This window comes from Notolabrus celidotus, chromosome 17 (assembly GCF_009762535.1).
Source record: "Notolabrus celidotus isolate fNotCel1 chromosome 17, fNotCel1.pri, whole genome shotgun sequence".
Lineage (NCBI taxonomy): Eukaryota > Metazoa > Chordata > Actinopteri > Labriformes > Labridae > Notolabrus > Notolabrus celidotus.
Window position 1 is genome coordinate 1,991,501 of NC_048288.1, and position 27,913 is coordinate 2,019,413.

General features: G+C 41.4%; 2 protein-coding genes across 2 annotated transcripts; one reads left to right on the forward strand and one right to left on the reverse strand.

Annotated features, from left to right (window-relative positions):
* Positions 1-2,163: 2,163 nt before the first annotated feature.
* LOC117829171 (fat storage-inducing transmembrane protein 1-like) lies at positions 2,164-8,134 on the forward strand. Its single transcript, XM_034706753.1, has 3 exons — positions 2,164-2,201; positions 3,096-3,542; positions 7,290-8,134. Exons 2-3 carry the CDS (start codon positions 3,256-3,258, stop codon positions 7,924-7,926), a joined length of 924 nt encoding a protein of 307 aa, XP_034562644.1. The 5' UTR covers positions 2,164-2,201; positions 3,096-3,255; the 3' UTR covers positions 7,927-8,134.
* A 2,331-nt stretch (positions 8,135-10,465) lies between these two features.
* psme1 (proteasome activator subunit 1) lies at positions 10,466-24,808 on the reverse strand. The gene is made up of 12 exons (XM_034706899.1): positions 24,695-24,808; positions 24,541-24,594; positions 24,190-24,222; positions 24,031-24,093; positions 22,325-22,426; positions 18,615-18,678; positions 16,950-17,047; positions 15,926-15,994; positions 15,768-15,835; positions 11,438-11,492; positions 11,116-11,202; positions 10,466-10,692 (listed from the first exon to the last, which is right to left on the reverse strand). Exons 2-12 carry the CDS (start codon positions 24,577-24,579, stop codon positions 10,612-10,614), a joined length of 759 nt encoding a protein of 252 aa, XP_034562790.1. The 5' UTR covers positions 24,580-24,594; positions 24,695-24,808; the 3' UTR covers positions 10,466-10,611.
* Between the last annotated feature and the right edge of the window lie 3,105 nt (positions 24,809-27,913).

A 27,913-nucleotide genomic window follows, 5' to 3' on the forward strand; every position in this document is an offset into this window, starting at 1 on the left:
GCAGCGTCAGCAGTTATGTGGGCGCCGTGCCGAACCATTGTGGTGAAGAAGGAGTCGAGTCGCAATTCAAAGCTTTCTATCTACCAGTTGGTCTACGTTCCAACCCTCACCTATGGTCATGAGCTGTGGGTCATGACTGAAAGGATAAGATGGAGAGAGGGTCAGGAGCTCAGACATCCGGAGGGAGCTCGGAGTAGAGCCGCTGCACCTTCACATCGAAAGGAGTCAGCTGAGTTGGTTTCCTCCTGGACGCCTCCCTCTGGGAGCATTCGGGCTCGTCCGCCTGGATGGAGACATCGGGGTAGACCCAGAACTCGGTGAAGAGACTAAATATCCCATCTGGTCTGGGATCCCCTTGAGATTCCCCAGGATGAGCTGGAAGACGTTGCTGGGGAGAGGGATGTCTGGGTCGAGTTGCTCAGACTGCTGCCTCCGTGACCAAAACTTGGATAAGCGGAAGAAAATGGATGGATGATGATAGCAGACCAAATAACAACCATAATACAAGATTGCATCAGATGGTCAAAAGCCATAACAATTGTATCTTCAGTATGAAAGCTTCAGTAGAGACAGCACAGCGCCAGCCACAAGCTCAAAGGCAAGCTCACTTTTGTTTTTGTCTTACTAGGAGCACAGCAAGCAGACCCTGGTCAGAAGACCAGGGAACTGGGAAGACCTGGGACTCCATGGGTCTTCAGGTGGTGTAAGGTTGGAGCAGATCACAAATATATGAGGGTGCTTTATGTTAATAAGAGGAACCTTAACCTGTACTCTGAATCTGATTGGCAGCTGATGTAGGGATAATAAAATGGGAGTAATGTGGGTTTTCTTACTGGACCTGGTCAACAGTCTTGCAGCAGCATTTTAGGGCAATTGTAGGCACTCAAAAGAAAATAATTATTAAGGCTAGAGAAAAGGGAATTGCGATAATGGAGCCGTGAAGAAATGAATGCATGAATTAACATCTCTTTTTTAAAGTTATATATTATGGGCTTTTTCACCTTTAATGGATGGGACAGCTGAAGAGAGGCAGGAAATGTGGGGAGTAGAGAGTGGGGGAGGAAATGCAGTCAATAGTCGAGGCTGGAATCGAACCCGCAACCTCTGCGAAGAGGGCTACAACCTCTGTATGTGGGGGCGCGCTTAGACTGCTAGGCCAACGGCACCCCATGAACTAGCATCTCGAACTCTGCGTGTGAATCCATGGATTTCATCTTTGCAATGTTTTCTAAGTGGAAGAAACAAGAACAGGTTAGTGATTTAATGTGTTGTTCAAAAATCCCTACATGATGATAAATGACACTGAGATTTTTGAGGTTTATATCTACCAAGGTAGAAAGAGAACCCACATAATAAAACTCTGGCCGTGTGGCTGTCAGAGGCGAGAATGAGGACCTCTGTTTCATCAGTTTAACTGGTTCCTGGAATCCAACCTGTCATTTGTTACCTCCAGGTTAGATTACTGTAATTCCCTTTTATCAGGCTGCCCTAATAAGTCTCTAAAGACTCTTCAGCTAGTTCAAGTGCCGCAGCTCGAGTACTGACTACAAACCAGGAAGAGAATGCACATCTCTCCAGTGTTAGCTTCTCTACACTGACTCCCCATAAAATCTAGACTAGAATTTAAAATCCTTCTTCTGACCTACAAAGCTCTTAATGATCAGACACCTTCATATCTTAAAGAGCTCATAGTGCCCTATTACCCCTCTAGAACACTACACTCCCAACATGCAGGCCTGCTGGTCCTACCTAAAGTCTCTAAAAGTAGTATGGGAGGTAGAACCTTCAGTTATCAGGCCCCTCTCCTTTGGAATCATCTACCAGTCAGGGTCCGGGAGGCAGACACCCTCTCCACTTTTAAGAGTAGGCTTCAAACTTTCCTTTTTGATAAAGCTTATAGTTAGAGCTGGATCAGGCTTGGACCAGCTCTTAGTTATGCTGCTATAGGCTTAGACTGACACACCGGGATCCTGTCTTACCCTCTCTCTCCTCTGTCTGCCTGTCTCGTACTTTAACTCTACCTGTCCCTGAGCTCCCTTGTCTCGTAGGTTCCTCTGCATCTCTGCTGCTGTGGACATTCCAGACTCCAGCTGCTACAACTACTACTATCCGTCTCCCCACTATCATCTCTCTCTCTCTTCATCTCCCTCTATCCCTCTCTCCAACACGGTCTCAGCAGATGTGTGTCTAACATGAGTCTGGTCCTGCTGGAGGTTTCTGCCTGTTGAAGGAAGTTTGTCCTTGCCACTGTAACTTGCTAAATGCTGCAAAGTGCTCTGCTCATGGTGGATTAAGATGGGATCCGACTGAGTCCTGTCTGTAAGATGGGACTGGATCTTATCCTGTCTTGATGTGGGTCTTTGTTCATAATAGAACATAGAGTACGGTCTAGACCTGCTCTGGTTGGAAAGAGTCTGAGGAGAACGTGTGTTGGGATTTGGTGCTATATAACTTAAGATTGATTGATTGATTCATTAGCTCTGGTCTTCAGGAGTCTGCAGCAGTAGGGGGACGTGATGTCCTGGTCTGTGAAAACAGTTCCAGCCTGCTCAGTCGAGACAGAAAGACTAAATTTACTTCATTTGGCTCCGGGAGTGGAGGAGGTTTAAGAGGCTCTGGCCCGAGGAGTGGAAATAAAAAAGACTCGGTCCACTGAGGGAAACACAGCTGTTCATGGCGCCAACTGCAGCCTGGCAACAGTTTATAACTTAAATTAGTGTTGGCTCTAACAGCTGATTCTAAGAATGGAGCGACTTCAGGGAGCCAAACAAGGAGCCAGAGTCTTCATGCAGGATAAGACTTTTTGAGTGTTACAAACAAGTTACACTGGACCTTTAAGTCTGCTAACAAAGAAGTAGTTTCAGGCCATCATGCAGCGTTTATTTCAAAGTCACAGGTTTAGTTTTTAATTCATCATCTAACAGGATTCAGATTCCCTGTGCTTTATAACAGGGCTTAGAGAATAATGGGGTCAGGAAGAGAAGCAGCCGTTATCATGTCTGCATTCTTTGAGTGTGTGTTGTGGAGGGGGAGGGCTCCAGAGGGGAAAGGGGACGGAGGGGCTGTATTTTTATAAACCATGTGCTCTCCTGCAGCCTGACAGAGATGAAGGGGAAAGACTTTCAGAGCAGAACTGACAAACCTGTCACCGACAGAAGAAAGTGACTCCAGCACACGCTCTGATTGGACAAAAAGAGGCAAGAGGAGCAAAAGAGAATCTAAAACTTCTTAAGGATACGCTGAAAGAAGATAAAGATGGATTTAAAGACTGGAAACCCCTCTGACAGCTTCACAGCAGACATCAGCTTAGAGAAGCTGCACAGGGTGGCTGTGGAGCTGACTCTGCCAGGGAAGTTCCTCCTCAGACTTCTGAACGCTGCTCTGGAGTTTGTGACTGACGTGCTGGGCAGAGTTTTAGGGAGTACCCTGGTCAGGAGACATTTCCATCTGCTGCTGTCCGGTCTGATTCTGTTCGGTCCTCTGCTGAGTTTCTGGGTGTCCAAGTACAGCATCTTTGCTAACAGTAACCATTACCTGTACAGGTGAGATCTCTGGAGGACTACGGTCGTCTCTCTGCTCTTTAACTGAAACTTTATTCTCACATGGAGTTCTTATAGCTGAATGTTATATAACAGGACTGCATGATTTTCACTGGACCGACTTTAAGCTTTGAATCTGTCATCAGCCACATCAACCGTAAATCCCACAGTCCTTGATGTGTCTCTGTCCAAACATGGACTTCAGCGTACACTACATTAATACTTAAACTATTAAACTATGCTGACAGGAACTACATCAGCATGCTTTACATGAAGACTGGGTTTCTTTAAGTTCATTGTTGGTCTTTGATGTCTTTATTGAGAGGAAAGGACAGAGGGTAGAGCAGGACACAGAGAGAGGCTGTGAATGACCTGCAGCATGGGGCCACAGGACTCTCTGCTCCTCTGCAGAGCGTGATTTAACCACCAGGGGTTCACAAACTCTCAGCCCTGAAATATATCAGTGCTGAAAACTCAAGACCCTGCTGTCCTTCAAAGTGGTTAAATGTTGCTTCATACTTCACTTTTCTTAAACTTTAATGAAAACAAGACTGAAATGATTGGGTTTGAATCCAGTGCTGCATGTAAGGCCCCAATATTGGACCTGGGCTCCCGGCAACCTTACATAAAAACCACCATAACCAATCTTAGTGTCATAATGAACGGTGATTTTAAATTAGATAAACAGATCAATTCTGCAGTCCGATCTTGTTTTTACCATTCGAGGCTTTTATCTAAGATTAAATCAGTTTTATCTTTGAATGATTTTGAGAGAGTGATACATGCTTTATTTCAACTCTTCTGGACGACTGTAACGTACTTCATGTAGGCGTTAAAGCTAGGGTTGGTAGTTGGTACCCACATAAGACTAGCTCACATGCACGAGCGCCGCTGATTCACGACCATATGATGGTGACTGATTCAAAACCGGTCCTCAGCACATGGTTTGTGTTTTGCACTACGTCAACTCATGTCTCACTCAGCGGTAAGAAAACACCAAAACATTCTCATAGTGAAAGTTAAAAACACAAACAAACATGAAATGTACGCTCTGCAGGAGGCGGGCAGAACGGCAGGACGGGATTTGATTGGTTTCATCATTTGGCTCCTGATGGCAGGGATTTCCCATAAGGGAAATTATTACCGTAATTTGTCAAATATGTCATTTTAGATCATTTAGATCCAGTGTTGGGCAAGTTACTTCTAAAATGTAATTCATTATATATTACTAGTTACTGTCATTTGAAAGTAATTAGTTACATTACAAAATTACTGTCTCTGAATTGTAATGCGTTATACTATTTGAGTTACTTCCATTAAAATAACTGCAGTATGACTAGCATTCTTAAATAGTGAAATATAGTTTATTGCAGCTGATTATAAATCCAGTGAAGGATGATGTGGTATAGTTTGATGACTGTGTAGGCCCTAAGAGTAAGGCCTAAGGAATACTTTAAGCCCTACTGGTATATACACTGGCCTTATGTCACTGTTTAGGTTGCTGTTTGTAATAATAACATTGTAGATAGCCGCATGGCCCACTGACCTAAGCTACACTATATGAACCACTCCATGACAACGTTAGCTCACCTTGTCATTGCTGGCGTTGGTGGGGATTTTACCGACAAGTTTTCTAAAAGCCGGTGGTTCCACTGTTGACAGAGGCTGCATATCCTCCACCACACACTCTCCACTTCTCACTTCTCTTGGTTTAAGTAGCACTGCAGACCGAGAGAAACTTCATTTCTGCTGCTTTGTCTGACTCTTTCCTGCACTCTCATCCTCTGCTCTCTCTCTCTTCTCTGCGCCTGCATCTCTCCATGTCAGCCTGGTGTTAGCGTGGCACCGCTCCAGGTGTCTCTTAAAGTTGCTGGTGCTGTTTTTGGATGTAGAAAGTTCCCTCAGTGTCACACAGATTGCACTTGACAATAATGTTCTTGTCCTTTTCTCGGAGGAACTGAAAATAACACAAGTATGTCTATCTCGCAAATGTTGAATCTGTCTCTGTCATCTGAACAAATTCCTTCTTCTTCTTCTTCTTGTAATTTTACGGTGTAAATTCCAGCAACAGGAAATACTCTTATTTGCTGTATTTTTCTCTGTCGGCAGAGTATCTTGCAGAGTCGCTGTGTTGATGAATTCTTAGAAACAACACATCTCCGGTTAAAATGCATTGTAACACATGTTACTGAGATTTGTAATGGGTATAATATTACCGTAATGCGTTCTATTACTGCCTTAAAGCAAAAAGTAATACATTACTGTTATTGCGTTACTTTCGTAGCTTTTACTAACTTTAACAAACATTCTGGAGGACATCTCTCGACCCCCCATTACTGTCTTGTGACCCCTCAAGGGGTCCCGACCCACACTTTGGGAACCCCTGCGCCAGGCCAACCACCATCCCAATATCATTATAATGTATTCTCTGTATATCCTCATCACACTTAAAGCTGGGTCGTGTATCTTTAATAATAAGAGTTTAACATACACTTTGGCTTTTAAACGCACAGCTGCAGTTTTAACTTATGATGTGAACTTAGACTCACTCAGGGCTTTGCTCCAACAGCCTGATGTAGTCTGGTGTGACCAGGATGTTTTGACAAATGCTACTATCAGTAAAGGTAAGAGACTTAGTTAGCCAGCTCTTACTGACTCAGTGATTTAGACCATGACTCAGCCTCCATCACAACTTAAATGTTTAAATAGAAGAAGAAAGAAAGGTACTTTATTGATCCCCAGGGGGGAAATTCCATTTTTCCACTCATGCTATTTTTTGGACATGCTACACATAGTTGTTTTTTTTTGTATATACATACAAATGCACACACATGCAGTGAACATGCTTAGGGAGAGATGTCAGAGTGAGGACACTGCCGTCAACCAGCGCACCCAGAGCAGTTGGGGGTTTGGTGCCTTGCTCAAGGGCACTTTGGCAGTGCCCAGGCAAGTGAACCAGCAACTCTCCAGCCACCAGTCCACTTGCCAAACTTACTGGGACTCGAACCGGCGACCCTTCGGTTCCCAAGCCAAGACAGTTTGGACTGAGCTACTGCCACCCCCAAAAATATTATGTCATTTCACATCTCAGAGACAGAACTGACCCAGTCTATGGGACGGACAAGCTAAGTTGCTATTGCTAAGTCTGTATCTCTTTATGAAGCTTTTATTTTGGTATTTCTGCTAGGCAACAGTGTGAATCTGCATATCAGCTAAATATTTAGGATTGCAGAGTAACATTTAACATTTATATTTAACATTTAACATTTAGATTAAAATGTTTACATTTAGATTTATTTGATATTTAGTTTTATATTTCATATTTAGGTTTATATTTCATATTTAGGTTTATATTTAACATTTAGATTTATATTTAATATTTATATTTAACATTTAACATCAATATTTATATTAACATTTAGATTTAGATTTAACATTTAACATCAATATTTATATTAACATTTAGATTTAACGTTGAACATTTACATTTATATTCAACATTTATGTTTAGCATTTGGATTTAACAGTGATTATATCTTAAATATATTTTTCACAACAAAATTAAATGTGAAGAAGATCACAAATATTCCTCTAAATGTGATAAAAAAAAGTGACTTAAAAATTCACTCTACATTTTTAGGATGTTTTGGAGCTTACTGTGGAGAATTGTAGCTGTTATTTTCAGTGTGCACAACTTTACAAACGGGGCCCCATACTTCTCTGGGTTCTTACTTTCCTTTTTTCTAACAGGAAGTTCCTGAAGTCTACCTGGGGTTGGACCAGTATCCTCTCAGGCTCCCTCATCCTCCTCCTCTCCTCCTCAGCCCGTCATCCCCCCTCTCTCCTCCTTCGCCATCTCTCTCGGATAGGGCTCATAGGGTTGCTCTGGTGGGGGTCTCAGCGTGTCCTGACGCTGCTGGAAGATGCAGCAGGAACCTGTTATGAACCATTGAAACCGGACCAGGATCTTCTCGGCACTGCCCCGTCAGTCCAGCCTCTGCTGCTCCTGCATGAGGACCAGACCAAGGCCTCCTGCCTCAGAGCCAACATGGTATGGAGAGGGTATGAAGTCTCCCAGGAGGTCCTCATCCTCTGCTTGTGCTGCCTGCTGCTTGTTGAGGAGATGTCTGTGTTTGGGTCTCACCTGGCTCAGGCACAGGTTCTGCAGAGACCTCCTGGTGGACCTTTGAGGTTTATCTTCCTCCTGTGTGTGGTCTTACTTGCTCTGTGGTTGTTCCTGCTGCTGTGTCTGCTCGCACACTTCCCCAAGTTCCCCTCCCAGCAGCTAGGGGGAGCTCTAGGCTACCTGGGATGGAGAGGCCTGTATCAGGGATGGTCCAGACTCAAACCAAGCTGGGGCTGGCCTTGTTTGCCAGGAGAGCATTAGACCTCCACAGACACTGAAACAGATCCTCAGTAGAATGAAACCCTCAGAGGACGATGTGTTTAGGACAGAGGTTCACAAAATGGGGGTTGCGAGACACTGATGGGGGGGTCGTGATATGCTTTCCAAAACATAATCACAATGTAGAAAGATCTAAATTTGCATGTTTTATCCTGTGTTGTAAACATATACAGTGTCACTAAATTTCAGATAAAACAATAAAAATAAAAACGTGTTTCTGCACCCTGTGGCCGTATGAGGGAATGAGGAAATGATGCTTCCTGTAGCACTGTAAATCACTGTGAGCAAGTCAGACATCTTGGTGTAATATTACATTCTGAACTTCACTTTGAATACCACATTACCAATATAACAAGAACATCATTTTAACATTTAAAAAAACCAAGCTCCAATTATTCATATTCCAAACTGATGCAGAGAAATGAGTCCATGCATTCATATCAACCCGGTTAGATTATTGTAACACACTGTACACAGGTCTATCCAAACACTCTGTTGGACGGCTCCAACTCATCCAGAACTCAGCAGCTAGAATCCTGACACACACAAGAAAATATGAACATATCATCCCAGTTCTCAAAACACTTCATTGGCTCCCCGTTCAATACAGAATCACTTTGAAATCCTATCACTAGTCCATAAAGCACTCAATGGTTCAGCTCCCCAGAACATCTCTGACTTGCCCAGTGTCTAACCCGACCCGGATCCTTAGGGTCAGCAGGTGGAAGACTTTAATGTACCCTGAGTCAAATCAAAGTCTGGTGAAGAGGCCTTCAGCTATCAATCCATCAATATTTGTACAGCACCAAATCTCCACAAACGTTATCTCAAGACTCTTTTACAAACAGAGCAGGTCTAGACCACTCTATGTCAAATTATGAACAGAGACCCAACACCAAGACAGGATAAGACTCAGTCTGACCCCACCTTAATCCACCATGAGCATTGCACCTCACAGCATTTAGCTAGTTACAGTGGAGAGGACAAACTTCCTTTAACAGGCAGAAACCTCGAGCAGAACCAGACTCATGTTAGACAGACATCTGCCTCGACCAAGTTGGGTCTGGAAAGAGGGATAGAGGAGAATAAGAGAGAGAGAGGGAGCGGTGATAGTGATGTGACGAGTAGTAGTAGCTGTTGCCGCTGGAGTCCAGCACGTCCGTATCAGCTGGAGTCTGGAACGTCCACAGCAGGAGGACGTCTACGGCAGCTCAGAGGAACCTACGAGACAAGGGAGCTCAGGGACTCCAGAAAGGTCTATGGTTAGTAACTTTAATGGGACAGGTAGAGTTAAAGTGAGTGATGAGGGGATTGGGGGGGAAGGGGGTGAGATAGGATCCCAGTGTGTCAGGTCCCCCGACAGTCTAAGCCTATAGCAGCATAACTAAGAGCTGGTCTAAGCCTGATCCAGCTCTAACTAGAAGCTTTATCAAAAAGGAAAGTTTTAAGCCTACTCTTAAAAGTGGAGAGGGTGTCTGCCTCCCGGACCCTGACTGGAAGATGATTCCAAAGGAAAGGGGCCTGATAACTGAGCTACTGTGGTCCTTCTCTCTGGAACAACCTGCTGACCTCAGGTCCATCACTCCTGTCTCCACTTTTACAACAAAACTCAAAACATATTTCTTTTCTAAAGCGTATGAATGATATGATTGTGACTGGCTGTATGTGCAGCAACACTTTCTGTTTGTTTGATTGCTGTCTGATGTATGTTGGGTGAATCTATTGTTTTTATTTATTCAAAAAAATGTTATGTTTTTAATTCTCCATGTAAAGCACAATGAGCTTATGTGTAATGAAATGTGCATTATAAATAAAATTGCTATAGTGTTCATTAAATGAAAAAGGAATATGTAGGTTTCTGGATTGGCCTATTAGTTCTTGCATACAACTCAGAGCAACACCGAACCACCCCAGGACAACGGGGGTCTGCAGTCTCTGGCACTGATATTTTGGGGGTCGTGGGCTAAAAAGTTTGGGAACCCCAGTTTTAGGATGTAAATATTTGTCACTTCAGTCGTTAAAGGTGCTGTGAGGAACTTTTGTTTTGTATCAATTCTGGCGCCCCCCCTGTGGACAAAGTGATACCTGTTATCTCTTGTCCTACACATGCAAAAGTAGTGTTTTCAACAAAAGCCTCATCCTGTTGTGTTCAACAGTCAACTTTATCAGGCAATGTGATTATTTTCCATGAAAACAGTCAAAGAAAGGCTGTTTCTGAAGCAAGATATCCATCATCTGGTCTGGCACCTACCCCCCCAGGGCAGTTTCAGGCATTAAAAATTACAACAGAGTAGGTGTCAGTGTTGCTGCTGATGGTCTTGTTTGCTATTGAAGGTCATAAAGAGGCATCAGTATCATTTTCAGTCTGTTTCTCAACCACTTCAAAACTCCTCACAGGACCTGTTAGTCAAACAATTTGTATAAACTTCATGACTTTTGCATGATATAAATCGACTCCTAACAACTCCAACTCCTCCTAATAACCTTTAAAAGGAACGCTGAGACAGAAGACACGCAGATATCAAAGATGGAATCATGTTTTATTTTGTAATTTGAACCAAACTGAATGCACGGTATGAAAGAGAAGGCATTTTGTTAAATTGGTGTATTGTTACATCAGAGAGCTACTCGACACTGGTTGTGTCTGTGAGCCTGCTGGACTGAGTCTCAGTAGATCAGAGCCTTGCCGTCTCCTCTGGGCTTCTTAATCTTGTCGTAGTTCTTGGTGATGATGTCAAACAGCACCGCCTGAGGACGGAGACACGGAGGGAGACATCAGTGGAGATATGAAATAGACGGAGCGCACGTGAGAGAGACGGAGAGGTTAGAGGCTGTAATAAAAGACAGAGACATCCAGATCCAGAGCTGTGTGTCGTCAAACAGCTCCTTTCATCACCTGCTTCATTAACAGCATCAAACACACGATGACAATACCAGAGGACGAGACGAACAGGGACTGATGGATGGAAGACGGGGCACCAATCAATTTAACACAAGCGCAGCAATTACTCTAATTACCCTCCTATTAGAGGATCCATGGAGCTGCAGGGACACGCTGCAGGATTCATGAACACAGCAGCTTTATTTACATGATCTGATCTCCATTCCTGAACGTATTCATCCTTTTCAGACCCAACAGGAACAGGAAAGGAAAGTGGACAGGTGTCTTACGTATGTGTTACGGATGTCCAGCACCACAAGGCGAAGCTCCCAGTACTGATACTGGTCCAGCTCGTGAACCAGCTGTCTGTAGTCTCCCTGCAGCAGAGTGACAACAGACTTAATATGCAAACACATACAGGACATGGCTCACACAGTATGTACCCAATTTACACCCAGCTGAACATTGCAGTAATAGCTTTTATTTATTGATGGCACATACTGAACATCCATGTTTTAATGTATGAAATCCCAGAGTGTGTGATCATTATAACATAGAATTAACATTACACATGTATGGTCCTGATGGAGACATTAAACATGAGATACTGACCACGTGGGACTGCTTGGCAGCTTTGGCCACAGCATCACCTCTCTCACTGTAGTACCTGAAAACCAGAGAGAGACCGGTTAGTCCTCCTGGATCTGTCTTTGACAGGATCTGTTAACATTAACCATCATAAGAAGGTCATCATGCTGGATTGGAAAGACAGAACCTAAATATCCATACTCCATCTTTAAAATATGACATCACTTCTTATGAAAACACTTGGGCAGTTTTCAAACCTCCTACTATACTAGCAGTACGTACTGATGTGGTCTAAATTCAGTATGTAGTAAGTGAACAAGAGCAAAATCTGCAGTATGCCAAAACTACCTGCATGTCTACTGATTCAGGAAAATATCTCAGTATGCATCGGACCAGTCTGCCTCGCTTACTGTTTCCCACAATGCACAGCACTCGTGCCACTTTTTCTTTTCTCTTATTTTTTGGACGGGAGGAAATCTGTTTTTGTGTGCTGTGAAGGTTATTGAATTCCATATAAACAACTTCCTAACTTTTTAAATCATAAGTGATGCTAAAGAAGCAGTTTATCTATCGGCTTCGTCGTTGTTTACTTCTGCTTTCCAAAACAGGAAATCCAGTGACGTCTGGCTCAGCATCCTGCAGACCAGATCCAACTGAACAGTCAGACTACATACTAAATTCAAACGCAGTATGTAGTAGAAAATACCTACTGCCTACTACATTAGTAAGTAGTATGTAGCAGGCCGTTTCGGAAACAGCCTCAGTCTGCAGTGGACCAGTCTCCCTCATGTACTGTTTCCCACAATGCACAGTGCTAATGTTGAGACGGGTCCAGCTGCAGACCTCCATTCTCAGCTGGCTTAACGGCTCCTCCAATGTGAAGCGGAAGCTCCTGTCCATCGTAGGACAGAAGTGACATAAATCTAATCCTCCTTTGCGGTCTCAGCTGTCTGATAGGCTCCTCCCCCTCCAGCTCCTCCTCCTTTATCGTCGGACGGAAGTCACACGATAAATATGCCTACCTAACGTAAAACAACGTCTTGAACGTTTAGATATCGTAGAATAAGACAATTAGCTTTGGACTGTTGGAGTCACTTTAATCACCATCAGATAAAAAAGAACTAAATAACTGTAAAATAGTTCTCATGAAACTGACTTCAATGAACATATTTGACCTTCATGTGTTGCTTGTAATATGAAGTGAATCATATTGCTGTGAATCTTTAAACCTTGAATTGATCCGACCTCTGTCCCCGTTTTACGGTTCAAACAACAATGAATGTAAACACAGAGGTTGGGAGAGGACCGGAGTGCTAATGAAACGATCGTGTCTCTCTGGAGGAAATGAAAACAGTCGAGATCATTCCACCAAACAGAGGTGCCCACCAATTTATGTTGTGTTATTGATGACGTGCATTTTATACTTTGTTTTTTCAATGTACCATTATTGAGGAATCAGGTTAACCAAGGTAATCAAAGCGCAGAAACACCCAGAGGGGTCCAGCTGCAGACCTCCACTCTCAGCCGGCTTAATCCTGACATCACTTCCTTCTGACGGTGGAGTGGAGCCTGCAAGAGAGTCAGCTGAGAGTGGAGGTCTGCAGCTGGACTGTCTTGCTAATGTTACGTGTTTTCTTTTTTCCGTATATGACAGGGGCATTCTTCTTAACTTTTTGAATCATAAGTAATGCTAAAGAAGCAGTTTCTCTATCAGCAACGCCTGACCCAGCATCCTGCAGACCAGATCCAACAGAACAGTCAGACTACAGACTACCTTCAGTCGCAGTATGTAGCATGCTATATGTACTGCATACTACATTTCTGGGTAGCATGTAGCAGGCGGTTTCGAAAACAGCCAGCGTCCCCCTTCTTGCACTACCTTCAATGCTGATTCCTCTTTGTCTCCACAAACAGTGTTAGCTTCACACCAAAATATAGTCTCTTTCATGAACCTTTCATCTAATGATATCCCTACAACACTACTTCTTGTTATTGCTATCATGTGTTTATTATTTCTCTATTTATCTGCTGTCACTAAATGTGTTTAAATCTCAAGTGAAAGACTTTGAAGTAGAACCTTTAGGATGTGGTTGTTTTAGTGTACCTTGTTATAAGACTTCCTCCTGGGTAATTTCTCTTTCAGTGACAGACGTCATGTTTGTGAAGTTTGCTCTGGTTCTCTGTGTGTCTGTAACTTTGTGTTTTTGCTGCTGACTGTCTCGGACAGGTCTCCATTGAAAAATAGACTTTTGATCTCAATGGGACCAACCAGGTTAAATAAAGGTTAAATAAAAAATCTTAGCCATCTCATCTGGTTTCATTAATCATAAACATTAAATCGTCTGCTTTCCGTCCTATGTATGAGTTAAGAAATGTGTCCTACATGTAAGTGTTTCCCTGTTCATTTTAGGATTCATTTAAGATTGTAATGTTTGTTTTCAAACCTTTAAATGGAGTAGCTCCACAGTATATTTCTGACCTCAAGCAAAGCTACACTCCCACAAGGTCTTTGAGGTCTACTGGTCAGCTTCTTGAGGTCCCTACGAGGCTGAAAACCAGGGGTGGCCATGCCTTCTCAGCAATTTTTTTATTTATTTTTTTTATTTTAAAAAGTATTCTCTGTGTGTTTGAACTTATTTTACCTTACTGTGCAGCACTTTGCTAAACTTGATTGTTTTTTTAAATGTGCTATATAAATAAAATGGATTGGATTTATATATGTGTGTATACAAGTATATATGTCTGTATGTGCGTGCGTGTGTGTGTGTTTGTTTGTTCCTGTCCTGTTTGTCTGGTCTTGTCTTGTTTGTCTTGTTCATCAGGAAACACCATGTCTTGTGCTGATTGTTTATCTTTCACAGGGTAACCGACAAGTTTTATGTGTTCACACTTTGTAAAATTGCAAACTCAAAATAAATAGAAATATATAAAGAAAAACAAATCCTTCACCTTACAGCTTTTCTCCGTATGTTTAGACGAATCAGAAACCAAAGTAAAGGTTTGATTACCGTCAGACTCTCGGGGTGAAAACGTCAGGAAAGGAAAATGTGTCTAAAGTAACGTAAACACTGATGATCGACTCATGGATCACTAAGATCATTCCCCAGCTTTTTGACTCATCAACCGGCTGTGTTAAATACTCAATTCTGATTGGTCCAAAGCTCTGTTGTAGTCATGTTATAAGCAGGATAATGAACTTAAAGGGAGCAGAGGGATTTTGGGGTGAAAGGAAAAAGCAGTGATGATGATGGTTATGATGTAAATTATATCAAGAATTATGGTTAGGGCTATTGCTATTATTACCATAATTATTATCATTATTATAATTATTCAGTATTTAGGTATAGTGTTTTTATTTACTTATTTTTAATTTTTAATATATCAAACTAATTAAACTTATTATTAGTGCGCTTAATATCATTATTGTTATTAGTATTACATCTCTTTATTTGTATTTACTCAATTTATTACTTATCCGCTGAACTATTTTCCCTTTATTTATTGTTATTATTTATTTATTTTTATTTAATTTGTATGTGATGGTATTATTTGTGATGATTATTGTATTTGTATTATTATAAGTAGTTTTTTAAATTCTATTTTTCTTTATTATTATTATTATTATTATTATTATTATTAATTGATGAATCTATTATTATTTAATGTTTGGTCTCTCTATTAATTATTAATTTAGCTCCCCCAAAGATTTGTTTTCATTTCTTCTCCCACCCAGTTTCTCAAACTACTGTCCTATTTGCTGCAATTAAACATACCAAGAGACACCCCCCCCCCCCCCCCCCCACACACACACACACACACAAACCTTTTTCGCTTCCTCAATGCTTAACATAACATTCCATTGTTTGTTCCTGCTAGTCACTGTTTTGTCTCTGAAATATTCACTTGTTGTCTTGTCATGTCTCTCACCCATCTTGTATCGTTACGCAACACTTTAATAAAAATAACTACAAATGTAATAAGCAGAATAAAGTATAGTAAGCTGACTCCTCCACTTCATGTCAGGCATAACATCCAACTAACTCTACTTCATCCCTTACCTAATAGAGACCATGAGCTGACTCAGTGATGCCCTCACCAGTATTCATCTCCTGTTTGATAAAGTTACGTAGTGTTGCTTTAAAAAGTCCGGGTTCTTGGACACCACCGTCACAGCTCTGAACCCGAAGGGTCAAAATATCCGTCTTCATGAGCTCTAAAAGGCGTTGTAGCTCTCGATTAGGATGAGTTCACTAACTATGTCTAACTCATCTTCTTCATTCACTGCAGCCTTTAATTTACTCATATGAAACACAGATCTCACACACACACTGGCTGAACAGGTGGGGGCTCTTACTTTGAAATCTGAGTCTGGAACGCCTCGATCTTAGTGCGTGTGTTGGTCAGCAGCTCGAACACTTTCTCCTGTTGGACAAGAACAAAGATTTTAAACCGACCAGGAAACATTTCACACGAGGGGAAAGCACCACAAACATCTCAGCAGTAGTTACCAACCTGCACAGCCACTCCAAAGTTATTACCATCTTCAATTTTAGGGATCTGGAGCTGGACCCACATGGACACCTGCAAGGGAAACCTGAGTTTATAAATGAACAATATGATATTTGTACAAAGGCGTTTTGCATTGAAATAAGAAAAAAAATCTGCTGCGTTTCTCTGAATCAATGAGATACCCGGTGCCTCAGTTCCTCTGTGGGGATCCAGTATTTTCAGTAATTGTGTTATTTCTCTCGAGTCAGCCAGTAGCCAGCTTGAATGCATTTCAGATGCATCGTCTTATCTCCATGTAACGTGCAGCAGATCATAACGGGCCTTACGTCTATACTACTGCAGAGGTGCTGCACAAAGTTAAACTAATAACAATCCAATCTATGTGACTTAAGGCTGATTTATACTTCTGTGTCGAATCGAAGGCGTAGCCTACGCCGGGGCTCCCGTACCTATGCAGAGGCCTACGCACGTAGCTGACGTGCACCTCCTCCAAAATGTAACTACCCATAGAATCGACGCGGACCGCAAGCCCTGTGATTGGTCCACTTGGCGGCGTTGCGTTTCCCGCTTTTATAGCCCTTCTGGGATCTCTGCACATCGTCCGTGTATTTCATCTCCTCCTCTCTATTCTTCATGTAATCATGTCTGTATGATAAACAGCAACATGTATCAGCTGTAGATTAACATAACACGCTCTGCGTCTCTGTGGAAAAGGAAACAGAGATCGTAGTGGGGCCGGAAGGAGGCGACCGGCTATCAGAGAGATCACACTGCCCTCAAACGTTTAGGAGGAGAATTGCTGCGTGACTCGGACACATCGACGCACAAGTATGTGGTGCTCATGTCTGCGTCAGCCCCTGCTGTGTAGGGGCGACGCAGAAGTATAAATCAGCCTTTAAAGACATGACTATTTCAAGTGTCTTATGAATGAAAACGCCTCCATATAACAGATGTAGTGTTTTAAAAAACAAGATAATACCAACATTATGATTGTAAATGAAGCTGGTAGAATAATGAAGAGACCAACCGTGTTGAGCTTCTCTTTCAGGGTCTGGATCTGGGGCTTGACCTCATGCAGCAGACTCTCCACTCGCTCGTTGCTGCAGATGGGACCACAGGGAGGTCCTGGTGGACAACAAACCCCAGAACATTGTTCTCTCAGTCACAATGTCAAATATTCTTTATATGTTGAGCTGCTTTATAAGAGGGTTACCTGTTTAACTTGAAAACAGCACATTAAACCACTCAGTGACTCCACAGTTACTTCTGATCAAACCCAGGAACAGAACTGAGTGGACCAGTGGAGGATCACTTTGTTTTGAGTATTTTTCAGATTCTGCCCTCATAACTCTCATTACCCGGCTTTCTTACTGATCTGTGGCTGTGTAAGATGCTTGATTCTGATTGGTCGAAACCCCTTGATGATGGTTATTAACTTTCAGTAACATGAGCAACACCAGAGATAAACTGATCACACGTCATGTCAAATCAATCCACAGAAAAGAGTTCAGACACATTTAGCTTCTGCTTGTTGACACCATAGACCGGAAGGTGAGGGGAAACCGTTAGCTTCCCTTAGCATCAAAACAACGTGGCTGAAACTGTTAGTTTCCATTAGCATCAACACAATGCGGCTAAAACGTTAGCTTCTGTTAGCATCAAAACAATGTGGCTAAAACGTTAGCTTCTGTTAGCATTAAAATAATGTGGCTAAAACGTTAGCTTCTGTTAGCATAAAAAAAATGTGGCTAAATCGTTAGCTTCTGTCAGCTTAAGAAATGTGGCTAAAACACTAGCTTTCATTAGCATCAAAACAACGTGGCTAAAATGCTAGCTTCCATTAGCATAAAAATGTGGCTAAAATGTTGGCTTGCATTAGCATAAAACAATGCGGCCAACACGTTAGCTTCCATTAGTATCAAAACAACATGGCTAAAACGTTAGCTTCTGTCAGCATAAAAAAATGTGGCTAAAACATTAGCTTCCATTACCATCAAATAATGTGGATAAAATATTGGCTTGCGTTAGCATAAAACAATGTGGCCAAAACGCTAGTTTCTGTTAGCATGCTAAATCAGCAGGCTACGGATGTTTCCATATTGGGTCCTGTCCATCAATATGATGAAGGAGCGGAGCAGGTGAGAGAAACTTTAGGTTAGTGATCTCTACAAAGAAAGTTAAACCATGAGCGGTGGTGATGATAGCAGCAGGGTTCAAAGTTGTGACATTAGTTTCTTTTTAAAGGTGTGTGAACCACAGAGCTCAGAGAAGAAGGAGAGCTGAATGAGGACAGTTTCATGTTCAATCCACCACAACAGGCAGAGAAGAATCCATCACCATGGAACGATCACTGACGAGGAATCACTGGGACTATTTTTAAAAACTGTAAACATAAATCACTTAAATCAATGAAATCATCTTTAATCAATGATTTTAACAACGTGTTTGTGTAGTTAGTAGCCGGGTAATAAGAGGGATAATGTATGGTGAGCAGGTAGTTATGGGAAAAAGAACACCCACAGAAGGGATTCTATTTCCCATAGCTACCTGCTCACCATACATTATCCCTTATTCATCAGAACCTTTCATGCTTTCTTAATTGACCACCTTCCTTACATCATAAACAGCTCCACTGTACAGTATTTGATAACCTCTTGTAACATGTCTTATCATTGTTGTGTCCCCCATTCACCTGAGTCTTCTTCCTCTTTATCTTTGTCCCCGTCTTTGTCTTTCTTCCCCTCCTTCGCCTCCTTCTGCAGAAAGGGAACAAAAGGCAGCAGGTCAGAGAGTTTTTACTGCCGATGATCTCTTAAAATGGACAAGTATGAGATTCTTTAAATCAAGAATGTAACCTGGTTCCAGCAGCAGCCCCTCTTACTCACACACAGAATGATTGAATGTTCTAGGACAGCCTCAGGTTTGTTTATAATCCAGAACATTCTTTCATTTCTAATCTGATCAGATCTCTGAATCAATAAGGGAGAGTACAAATATACATTTTTATCAGGAGGTTCTTGTAATAAAACAAACTGAGGGTTCTTACAGTGAGGGTTGTTTTGTGTTGCAGTAAACAGACATCCCATAATCACATATCCTCTCCACTCCCAGTCTAATGTAGCGCTGCCCAAACACAAATCAATTCCAAATAAATGCAACAAAGTAGATTTTTGTGAAGCTCCCCAATAAAGTGCGACGCCCACTCGCTGACAGATTATTAAACAGCCTTTCAAACTGCACAGGGACTGTTTCCATAGTAACGTAGGACTCTGTGCAGTGTCTTGGTATCTTATGAGATGTTAAATATAAACTCTCGGCAAAGACTCTCATCTTTAGAGGCTTCATGCAGGGCTTCAGGAGAACTTATTGTAGAGCCTATTACATACTTATTATATAATGTGACGCTTTACAACAAACTCTTCATCCTTAAAAACATCAAAACATGAAGCTCTGCTTACACAGAGACTGCAGCCCTCTGTTCGACTCCCAGCCTCAACCATTCACTGCATGTCTTCCCATATCCTGTATAAATAATGGATGTAGTATCAGTGACGTCACCCATCTGTTTCTGAAGCACTGTTTTGAAGCTAATTGTCGGCGGCAGCCATATTGGAAATGTTGAACTTAACATAACTGCTGTAAAGCGATTGTGACGTAAAGAGGCGGGCTTTGAGCCTCCTAGCCAACAGCTACAGTGTTCCCACCTGTCAATCAAGTCAGCTGTGCCTCTCATTGGAAGACTCATAATCTCAATATCTTCGAAATTACCGTGCTATAAAAAAATGTACCCCCCGTACAGTGTGTGCCGATCGGGACATGTGCTATACAGACTACACTCGTCTTTTGTACCAGGCTGTAAACATGTTTATTTCTGCTGTAAAGATCAGCTTCTTTGAAATGGTGTGTATGTGGTTTCTGGTACTTCCGGAGCCAGCCTCAAGTGGATCCTCGAGGAACTGCAGTTTTTAGCACTTCTGTATTGGACTTGAACTCTTCCCCCGCTCTCTACTCCCCACATTTCCTCTCTCTCCAGCTTTCTGTTCTAATAAAGGCAAAAATGCCAAAAATACCCAACTAGTGTGTGACTCAACTTAGAGTGACCTCATGTAGCTCACCTTAGCGATGTTAGGAGTTTATACCGCACAATTTTACTTTCCTCAAATTTAAGGCACTTAAGGGACGACTGCCATGTGATCCAGTCTCTTACCGTACAGACTGCTTTACCATTAAAATTGAAATATAGAAATATAAAACTATAAATATATAAATTATACTGATTATATGTGTGAAGATAAACAGATTAGGCTGATTATCATTAATCATAATCATTCCGTTGCTTAGCGCCGCTCGAGTGGCTGCTTGTTGCAGCAGCTCTCTCTTCGTTGTTCTTTTTTCGACTTTTGTTCATATCTGTTTAGTTCTCTTTGTATTTGGAGCCTGTCATGACTTTTAATGACTCATTTGTTAGCCATAGACATCAAACTGGCTACGTTTGCAGTGGTGTTTTTACTATTTTTGTTCCTGTGTGTGTCCGGAGATCTTGCGTGTATCCATGGTAACATTGTTTACATACAAGATCAGCTGTTAGCAGCCCATAGATAAGATAAGATACTCCTTTATGTATAGCATGTTGATGCTAGACGATGCTAAACAATGCTAGGCCCCATGTTCCCTGTGAGCTGAGGAGAAGGAGGCGGGGGCGATGTGCTGGTACTGAGGTGCAAGCCAGAAGGGACGACATGGACCTGTCCTTCCACCCACCGTTATGGGGACTGTGGGATCTGTCTACGATAAAGTGGACGAGCTAACCCAGCACCAGAGTAGCATCATGCTAACAGAGCTAACACCGGACATGAACGCCACATTGGAAGGATTTCACCTGCTGTGGGCGGACAGGATACAGGAGAGCAAGACTGAACTAACTGGTGAAGAAGGCCAGCTCAGTCCTGGACCCTGTGGAGGTGGTGGCTGACAGGAGAATTATGGCCAAGCTGTCGTCTCTGATGAACATTTCTTTTCTATATATATTCTTGTTGGAATTCTTGTACTGTACACCTTTTTGTTTGCTGCTGTAACTCCATGAATTTCCCCGTTGTGGGACGAATAAAGGAGTATCTTATCTTATCTTATCTGATTAAGGCTGTTTTCTACATTTCTACTTACAGGTAAAGTTTGTTTTGTAATGCTAACATTAGTCGCTCCTTCCTGCTTCTTGTTTACCGTCACACTTATTTAAATTTCATGTAATGTCATTCGTTTATCCTTCCATGCTTGTAGACCTCCCCTGGGAATCCTGTGTTTCACGTCACAGTGCTATGAACTATGGGTAATTCCCTTATGCTAAGTCTGCAAAAATGCCCACTTATGCAAAGGGGGCATAAAGGGCTCAGAGAGTCTAAGGCAGGGGTGTCCAAAGTACGGCCCGGGGGCCAATTGAGGCCCAAGGTCCATTTAATTATGGCCCCAAGCTTCCTTCTTAAAATGTGTTATTATAGCAAAGAAATGAATCACATTCTGAATCATCTGTACATTTGCAGTTTCTTTCAAGCGCACAAACAAAACTAAAGTCAATCCAGAAACGTCTCAAAAAGCTTCATATGGACTACTTTTATAAATTCAAAGCTCTGGATATTCTGCAGGAATATAATTAGGAGGAAACACAAGAACTCTTAAAGTTGACAGGTTTTTTCAAATTAAAGTTTTTATCATGATGTGAAAATGTTCTTGATGAACAATAAAAGTTCAGAAGACACAAAAGAGGACACAAGACAAGATCAAAATTATGAAATTGTGCAGAAAAGGCAAAATTTGGTGCATAAAAAATGTTCGGAATGCAGGACAAGAATCATTTTGTTCTTAAATTGTTGTCTGCTGGTCAGACAAGTCTTTAAAACAACATGAAATAGAAGTGTGATGAAATCCAGATCGTGATCCTGTCATAGAGAAATAATGAGACAATAATTTTCCCCACATTGCCCGACCCTAATGAAAAACATTCTACAGAAGAAGATAACGTTTGCTAATGTATAAGTGGCTTGTGGAGAACTGAGGACTTCCTAGTTACTGATTTATTGAGAAAAAAATGTAAAATAATTGTTATTAAATAGAGATTTCATATATAACTTTTATGATTCCTAAGTCACCTAAGTCACAGTAGGAGCCACTGGCCCTGAAGTATTCTGACAACATCAAATGTGGCCCTCTTTGAAAAGAGTTTGGACACCCCTGGTCTAAGGGATCCCTCATACACTTGGAAGATTTGACAGTAGGACAGCCCTAAAGCCTCACAGACTGAGCAGGAACACGCCTCAGAGTCAGTGAGTGTGTGAGTGTGGATGTTGAGACTGGGCCCTGCTCTCTAATCCTTCAACAATGCAGAACAATAAACCCTGGTTAGCCCACCTCCTCTTTCTTCTTGCGTTTGGCCTCCTCTTTGGCCGGGTCTGGGATGGGGATGTCAAGTGGAGCCTTCAGAGAGGCCAGGTCATCGCAGCTGAAAGAAGTCTGACAGGAAACACAAATCAGAAACATGAGCATACTTATTATGGGATTGACAAACACTATTTATACTCACAGACAGTCAGGGATATTCTGCTCCTAAAATTCACTCTAACCTTTACAGGTGAATTTAATTTGACCTTCAGTAACCTTTGAATGCTCATGTCCAACTGTTCAATGTTTCAGTACTTGTTGCATCACACGCTGTTCGACAACACAGTGATCCAACGAGTGTCTGATCCATAAATCCACCTCTAAATGTTCAGGTTTGTATTTAAACCGTCCTCTTCATCACGCTGTTCACATTCTGACATCATGAGAGCGAGACGACTCCTAACAATCCACCAACAACAGGACTGAGTCATCGTAGGGTCGTAACCCCGCACCCCAGAATCTGAATGACCTGAGAGCACCCCTTCAAGAAGTATTACCCCTCTAGAACACTACACTCCCAACATGCAGGCCTGCTGGTCGTACGTAAAGTCTCTAAAAGTAGTATGGGAGGTAGAGCCTTCAGTTATCAGGACCCTCTCCTTTGGAATAAGCTACCAGTCAGGGCCCGGGAGGCAGACACCCTCTCTACTTTTAAGAGTAGGCTTCAAACTTTCCTTTTTGATAAAGCTTATAGTTAGAGCTGGATCTGGCTTAGACCAGCTCTTAGTTATGCTGTTATAGGCTTAGACTGCCAGGGTAACTGGTGCACTGACACACTGGGATCCTATCTCACCCCCTTCCCCCCAACCCCTGCATCACTTACTTTAACTCTCCCTGTCCCATTAAAGTTACTAACCATAGACCTTTCTGGAGTCCCTGAGCTCCCTTGTCTCGTAGGTTCCTCTGAGCTGCCGTAGACGTCCTCCTGCTGTGGACGTTCCAGACTCCAGCTGATACGGACGTGCTGGACTCCAGCGGCGAAAGCTACTACTACTCGTCTCATCAGTATCACTGCTCCCTCTCTCTCTTATTCTCCTCTATCCCTCTTTCTAGACCCAACTTGGTCTCAGCAGATGTTAGATGTCTAACATGAGTCTGGTTCTGCTCGAGGTTTCTGCCTGTTAAAGGAAGTTTGTCCTCTCTGCTGTAACTAGCTGCAAGGTGCAATGCTCATGGTGGATTAAGGTGGGGTCAGACTGAGTCTTATCCTGTCTTGGTGTTGGGTCTCTGTTCATAATTTGACATAGAGTGGTCTAGACCTGCTCTGTGTGTAAAAGAGTCTTGAGATAACGTTTGTTGGGATTTGGCGCTATACAAATAAAGATTGATTGATTGATTGATTGATTGATTGATTGAAGAGGGGAACACCTCAGCAGACGTGGATGCTGTGATTTATTCTCAAAGTCACATGACGAGTTATTGATACATTTACTCTCCATGCTTCTACTTAAAAACTCTACTCTCATGATATAAAATCACTGCAGCATCAACTTTCTAAATTTTACAGACATTTCACCTGAAGTCAAACACCCCTCACTTCATGTGGTTAGTGTCTGATTATCTACACATGTATGTTTCAGGAAGTAGAGAGATAAAGTTCTATGTGTGGACGAGGGGACCACAGGTGACCCTGACAGACCCCCTTTAGGACCCCGGTTTGATAAAGTTTCTCTTACTTTCAGCAGCATCTGCAGCTCCTCGATCTTCTGAGGGAAGAACTTGGACACCAGCCCTTCAGCCTGTGGATCAAGAAGTAAGAAGAGGTGTTATATCAGTGAGACACACCTGTACTCATGTTCCAGTCTTAAAAGGTGCACATTGAATGAACAGATTACCTCCTTGGTGAGTCTGAGGCAGAAGTCATCCACCTGCAGAGACACAGAGAAGAGAGGGAACACAGTTTATTTCAGACTCACTGTCCACCCTGCAGAGAGAGGATCCTGTCTGTCTGCATGTAGCCGCCTGAGCTAACGACCTGAGAACTACCTGCCCCCTCCCGCGACCCCTGCGGTCTGTCCCCTTATCACAACCCTCCTCTGAACCCTACCCCCCTCTGAACCCCTGTCCGCCTGTTACCGTGTGTGACCCACAGACCAGTTCTCAAAGAGAGGACAGTGATCCCGACACGCTGTCAGGGAGGCTACCACAGACTCACATCATGCTAACAGACACTTTAGTTGTCTCACCTGTTTCTTGGACTCCAGTTGGATATCAACAGCAGCCATGTCGACTCTGCAGGACTAAAGTAGTTTCTGTCAAAGCGTGAAAACTTCACAGATCGAGAAGAACGAACTTAAAACTCTTAAAGTGTGAAATTCAACACCGTGCAAAGTTACTCACAGTTACTCAGCAGAAAGAGCGAAAACGAAAGTAAAGCGCTTTTAGAGACGGTTCCGTAATTCCCCCAATTTAGATCAGACCATCCTGTTGCATTGTGGGGGATGTAGTTTTTAATGCTCTAGAATATATCTTCAAACCTTTTAGTCTTTTACTCTTTACTACAGCGTGATGGTATTATTTTTATCTTGATGAAAATAAAAGTAATGATGAAAATAAGAAAAAAAATTATAAACATAAAAATAAAATAATAATTGTATAATGTGTATCTACAAATAATAATGATAATAATAATAATATAATAATAATAATAATTATTATTATTCCAAATATTATCAGGATTTTAAGATAATAATGATGCTGATGATTGTAATTATAAAAATAATAATAGTAACAATATTAACTATAATAACACTAAGTATAATAATAAGAAGAATGAAGATTATTATGATTATTAGTATTGTTATTATTATAATTATGCGTATTCTAATGCTTGTGTCTATTATAATCATTCTGCTTAATATTTTTATTGTTATTAATATATTGTTCGTTATTATATTTTAGCATAATGTATATTATTTTTATTATTATGATTATGCTTACTATTGTTATATTTTAAAATGTTGTTGTTGTTATTATTATTATTATTATTATTATTATTATTATTATTATTATTATTATTATTATTATTACCAATCATCACAATGTTGTTTTGAATATATTCAAGATCCAATAGCTATCTTTTCCAGTCTTGACAACTGCACGTTTTGACATTATAACAATAATAATTATTATTATTATTCATATTGATTAAAGCAGTTTCAATCTGTGCAGGTTACAAAATGTGACTTTAATTTAGTGAGTGTTTTCCCTTGTTAAACCTTGTGAGCCAGTATCTGTGCAGGCTGCAGACTCGCTGTTGGAGTGACTCATACATTTTGAAATAATTCTTTTTTTTTGTCACCCATACAGACAAAGATCAAACAACAAAACAACAAAGACAATACAGCAATAATAAAGAGAAAACCAAACAAAATTCGATACAACTGGCTTCCTGTCACAGGACAGCCAAGGGAAAAATAATATTGTAAAACAAAAGCAAAATAATGACAATAACAATAATAAAGAGGAGAAATATAGAAATAAATTACATAAAAATGAATTAAAAAGTGCACCAGATCACAGAGTTTGTGGTTATACAAAGCCATCCCCGTTTTCATGCATCAAGGGGCACAGTCAATCTCTCCACATAAGAAATAAAAGGCTGCCATACGCTATCAAACTTCCTGGTTGATCCTCTCAGTGTGTACCTTATCTTTTCTATTTAGAGAAAATGCATGACCTCACAAATCCACCAGCTGAAAGTAGGAGGATGGTCACTCTTCCAATATAAAAGCATGAGACGCCCTGTGAGAAGGGCTGAGCAGGCTCTGTGACTCAACTGCACTTTAGTCAGAGCGAGTTCCCAAAATAGCACCCCAAAAAGACCCAGAAGAGGGCATGGTGTGATAGTTTGACCTGAAATCTCTGAGTAAACATCAAATACTGCAGACCAGAATATTATTTTAAAATAATTCTTAATAACAAATAATTTATTAAGTACAATTATAATTTAAGTAGGCTGACTGAGCTTTAACATGTTGGTGTCATAGTTCTGTTAGATCAACAAAACATAATACAAACATATAGTTTTAATCAGTTTATGTTGTGTGGCTTTCATGTGATGTTCAAACCTGTTGAAAGTTATATTAAATTAATATAATTTCTTAAGACTTGATTCTTTAATGGATCTGAAACATAACCCTTCTAAATGAACTACAGGAGCATCACACCATGTTCCAACTCTCTCTGTAAGTTCTGACTCCGTCCACTAGGTGGTGCTGCTGAGGAGGAAATCAAAACGCTCTGTGATTGAAAAATTAAGTACTGAAGTACTGTATCAGGTGAAAGAGCAAAATGTAGACCTGAAAATATTTTTTGTTGTTTTTTTCAATGACACTCTTATATTTGTGTATGAGGGTGTATGATTATGTTTGCTTTAACCAATCAGTTTCTTCTCTAAACAATAAAGAACAGAACTTTTTCTGTGGCCTCATCATGTAAAATGGATACCAGATATCAAACCGATCCTACCAGAAGTTATGTAAAGGCAAATCTCTCCTGGTCTACCTTCAGCCTAATTATTGATCACAACACACCAGAGGTCAAACTGTGACTGCTGCTGAGACCAGGGCTCTATCCGCTGTCGCACATCTGCTGTCACATGATCTCTGTCATCAGAGGCCGTGTAGACAGAGTGGGGCAGCCCAGTCAGGTTATAAGCTTAAACAAATACAAGATCCTGAGTGGACACAATGTGGACGTCAGAGCCTCCTATTGTAAACACTCTGCTCACCATTCGCACAGTTGCATGCTCACATCATGCCAACATACTTTGTGTTACACTATACTCACCTGTATCTGTGTGTGTGATCTCTAATTACACCTGAAGATAGAGAGCAGTATTAAACAGAGCACTATAACATCAAGCCGGAGGTATTATTGGAGGTGGTTCCAAAGTTCAAAGGGTGAACTTGTTTACAGTGTGACTGTCATTATTTGTTGATTGGTTGAATTGATTGAGTTTTCTAAATGCAGAGCAGCTGTTGAGAAACAGCGTGGACAAAGGTCATGTGTGAACAAAAGTGAGAGATCTGGAGGGAGGTAGAGAGAAAAACACAAGAGTCTGTGGACATGTCTGTAAATCAACTCTTTAAACAGCGATCATGAGAAGAGTATATAATCTCATGAAATCCCACTTTATTACAGCGTCTTCTGAAACTTCATGTGTAAAGTTTCCTTCTTTCCATTATGACATGCACTACCAGTCAAAAGTTTGGAAACACCTTCTCATTCAAGGGTTTGTATTTATTGTAATGATTGTAAACACTGTAGATTAATACTGAAGACATCTAAACTATGAAAGAACATATATGGAATTATTGAATGAACAAAAAAGTGTTAAACAAAGCAGAATCTGTTTTATATTTTAGATTCTGTAAAGTAGCCCCCTTTTTCCTTCATGACAGCTTTGCACACTCTTGGTATTCTCTCAGTCTGCTTCATGAAGTGGTCTCCTGGAATGGTTTCTAATGAACATGAGCCTTGTCAAGAGTTCATTTGTAGAATGACTTGCCTTCTTAATGTGTTTGAGACCATCAGTTGTGTTGTTCAGAGGTAGGG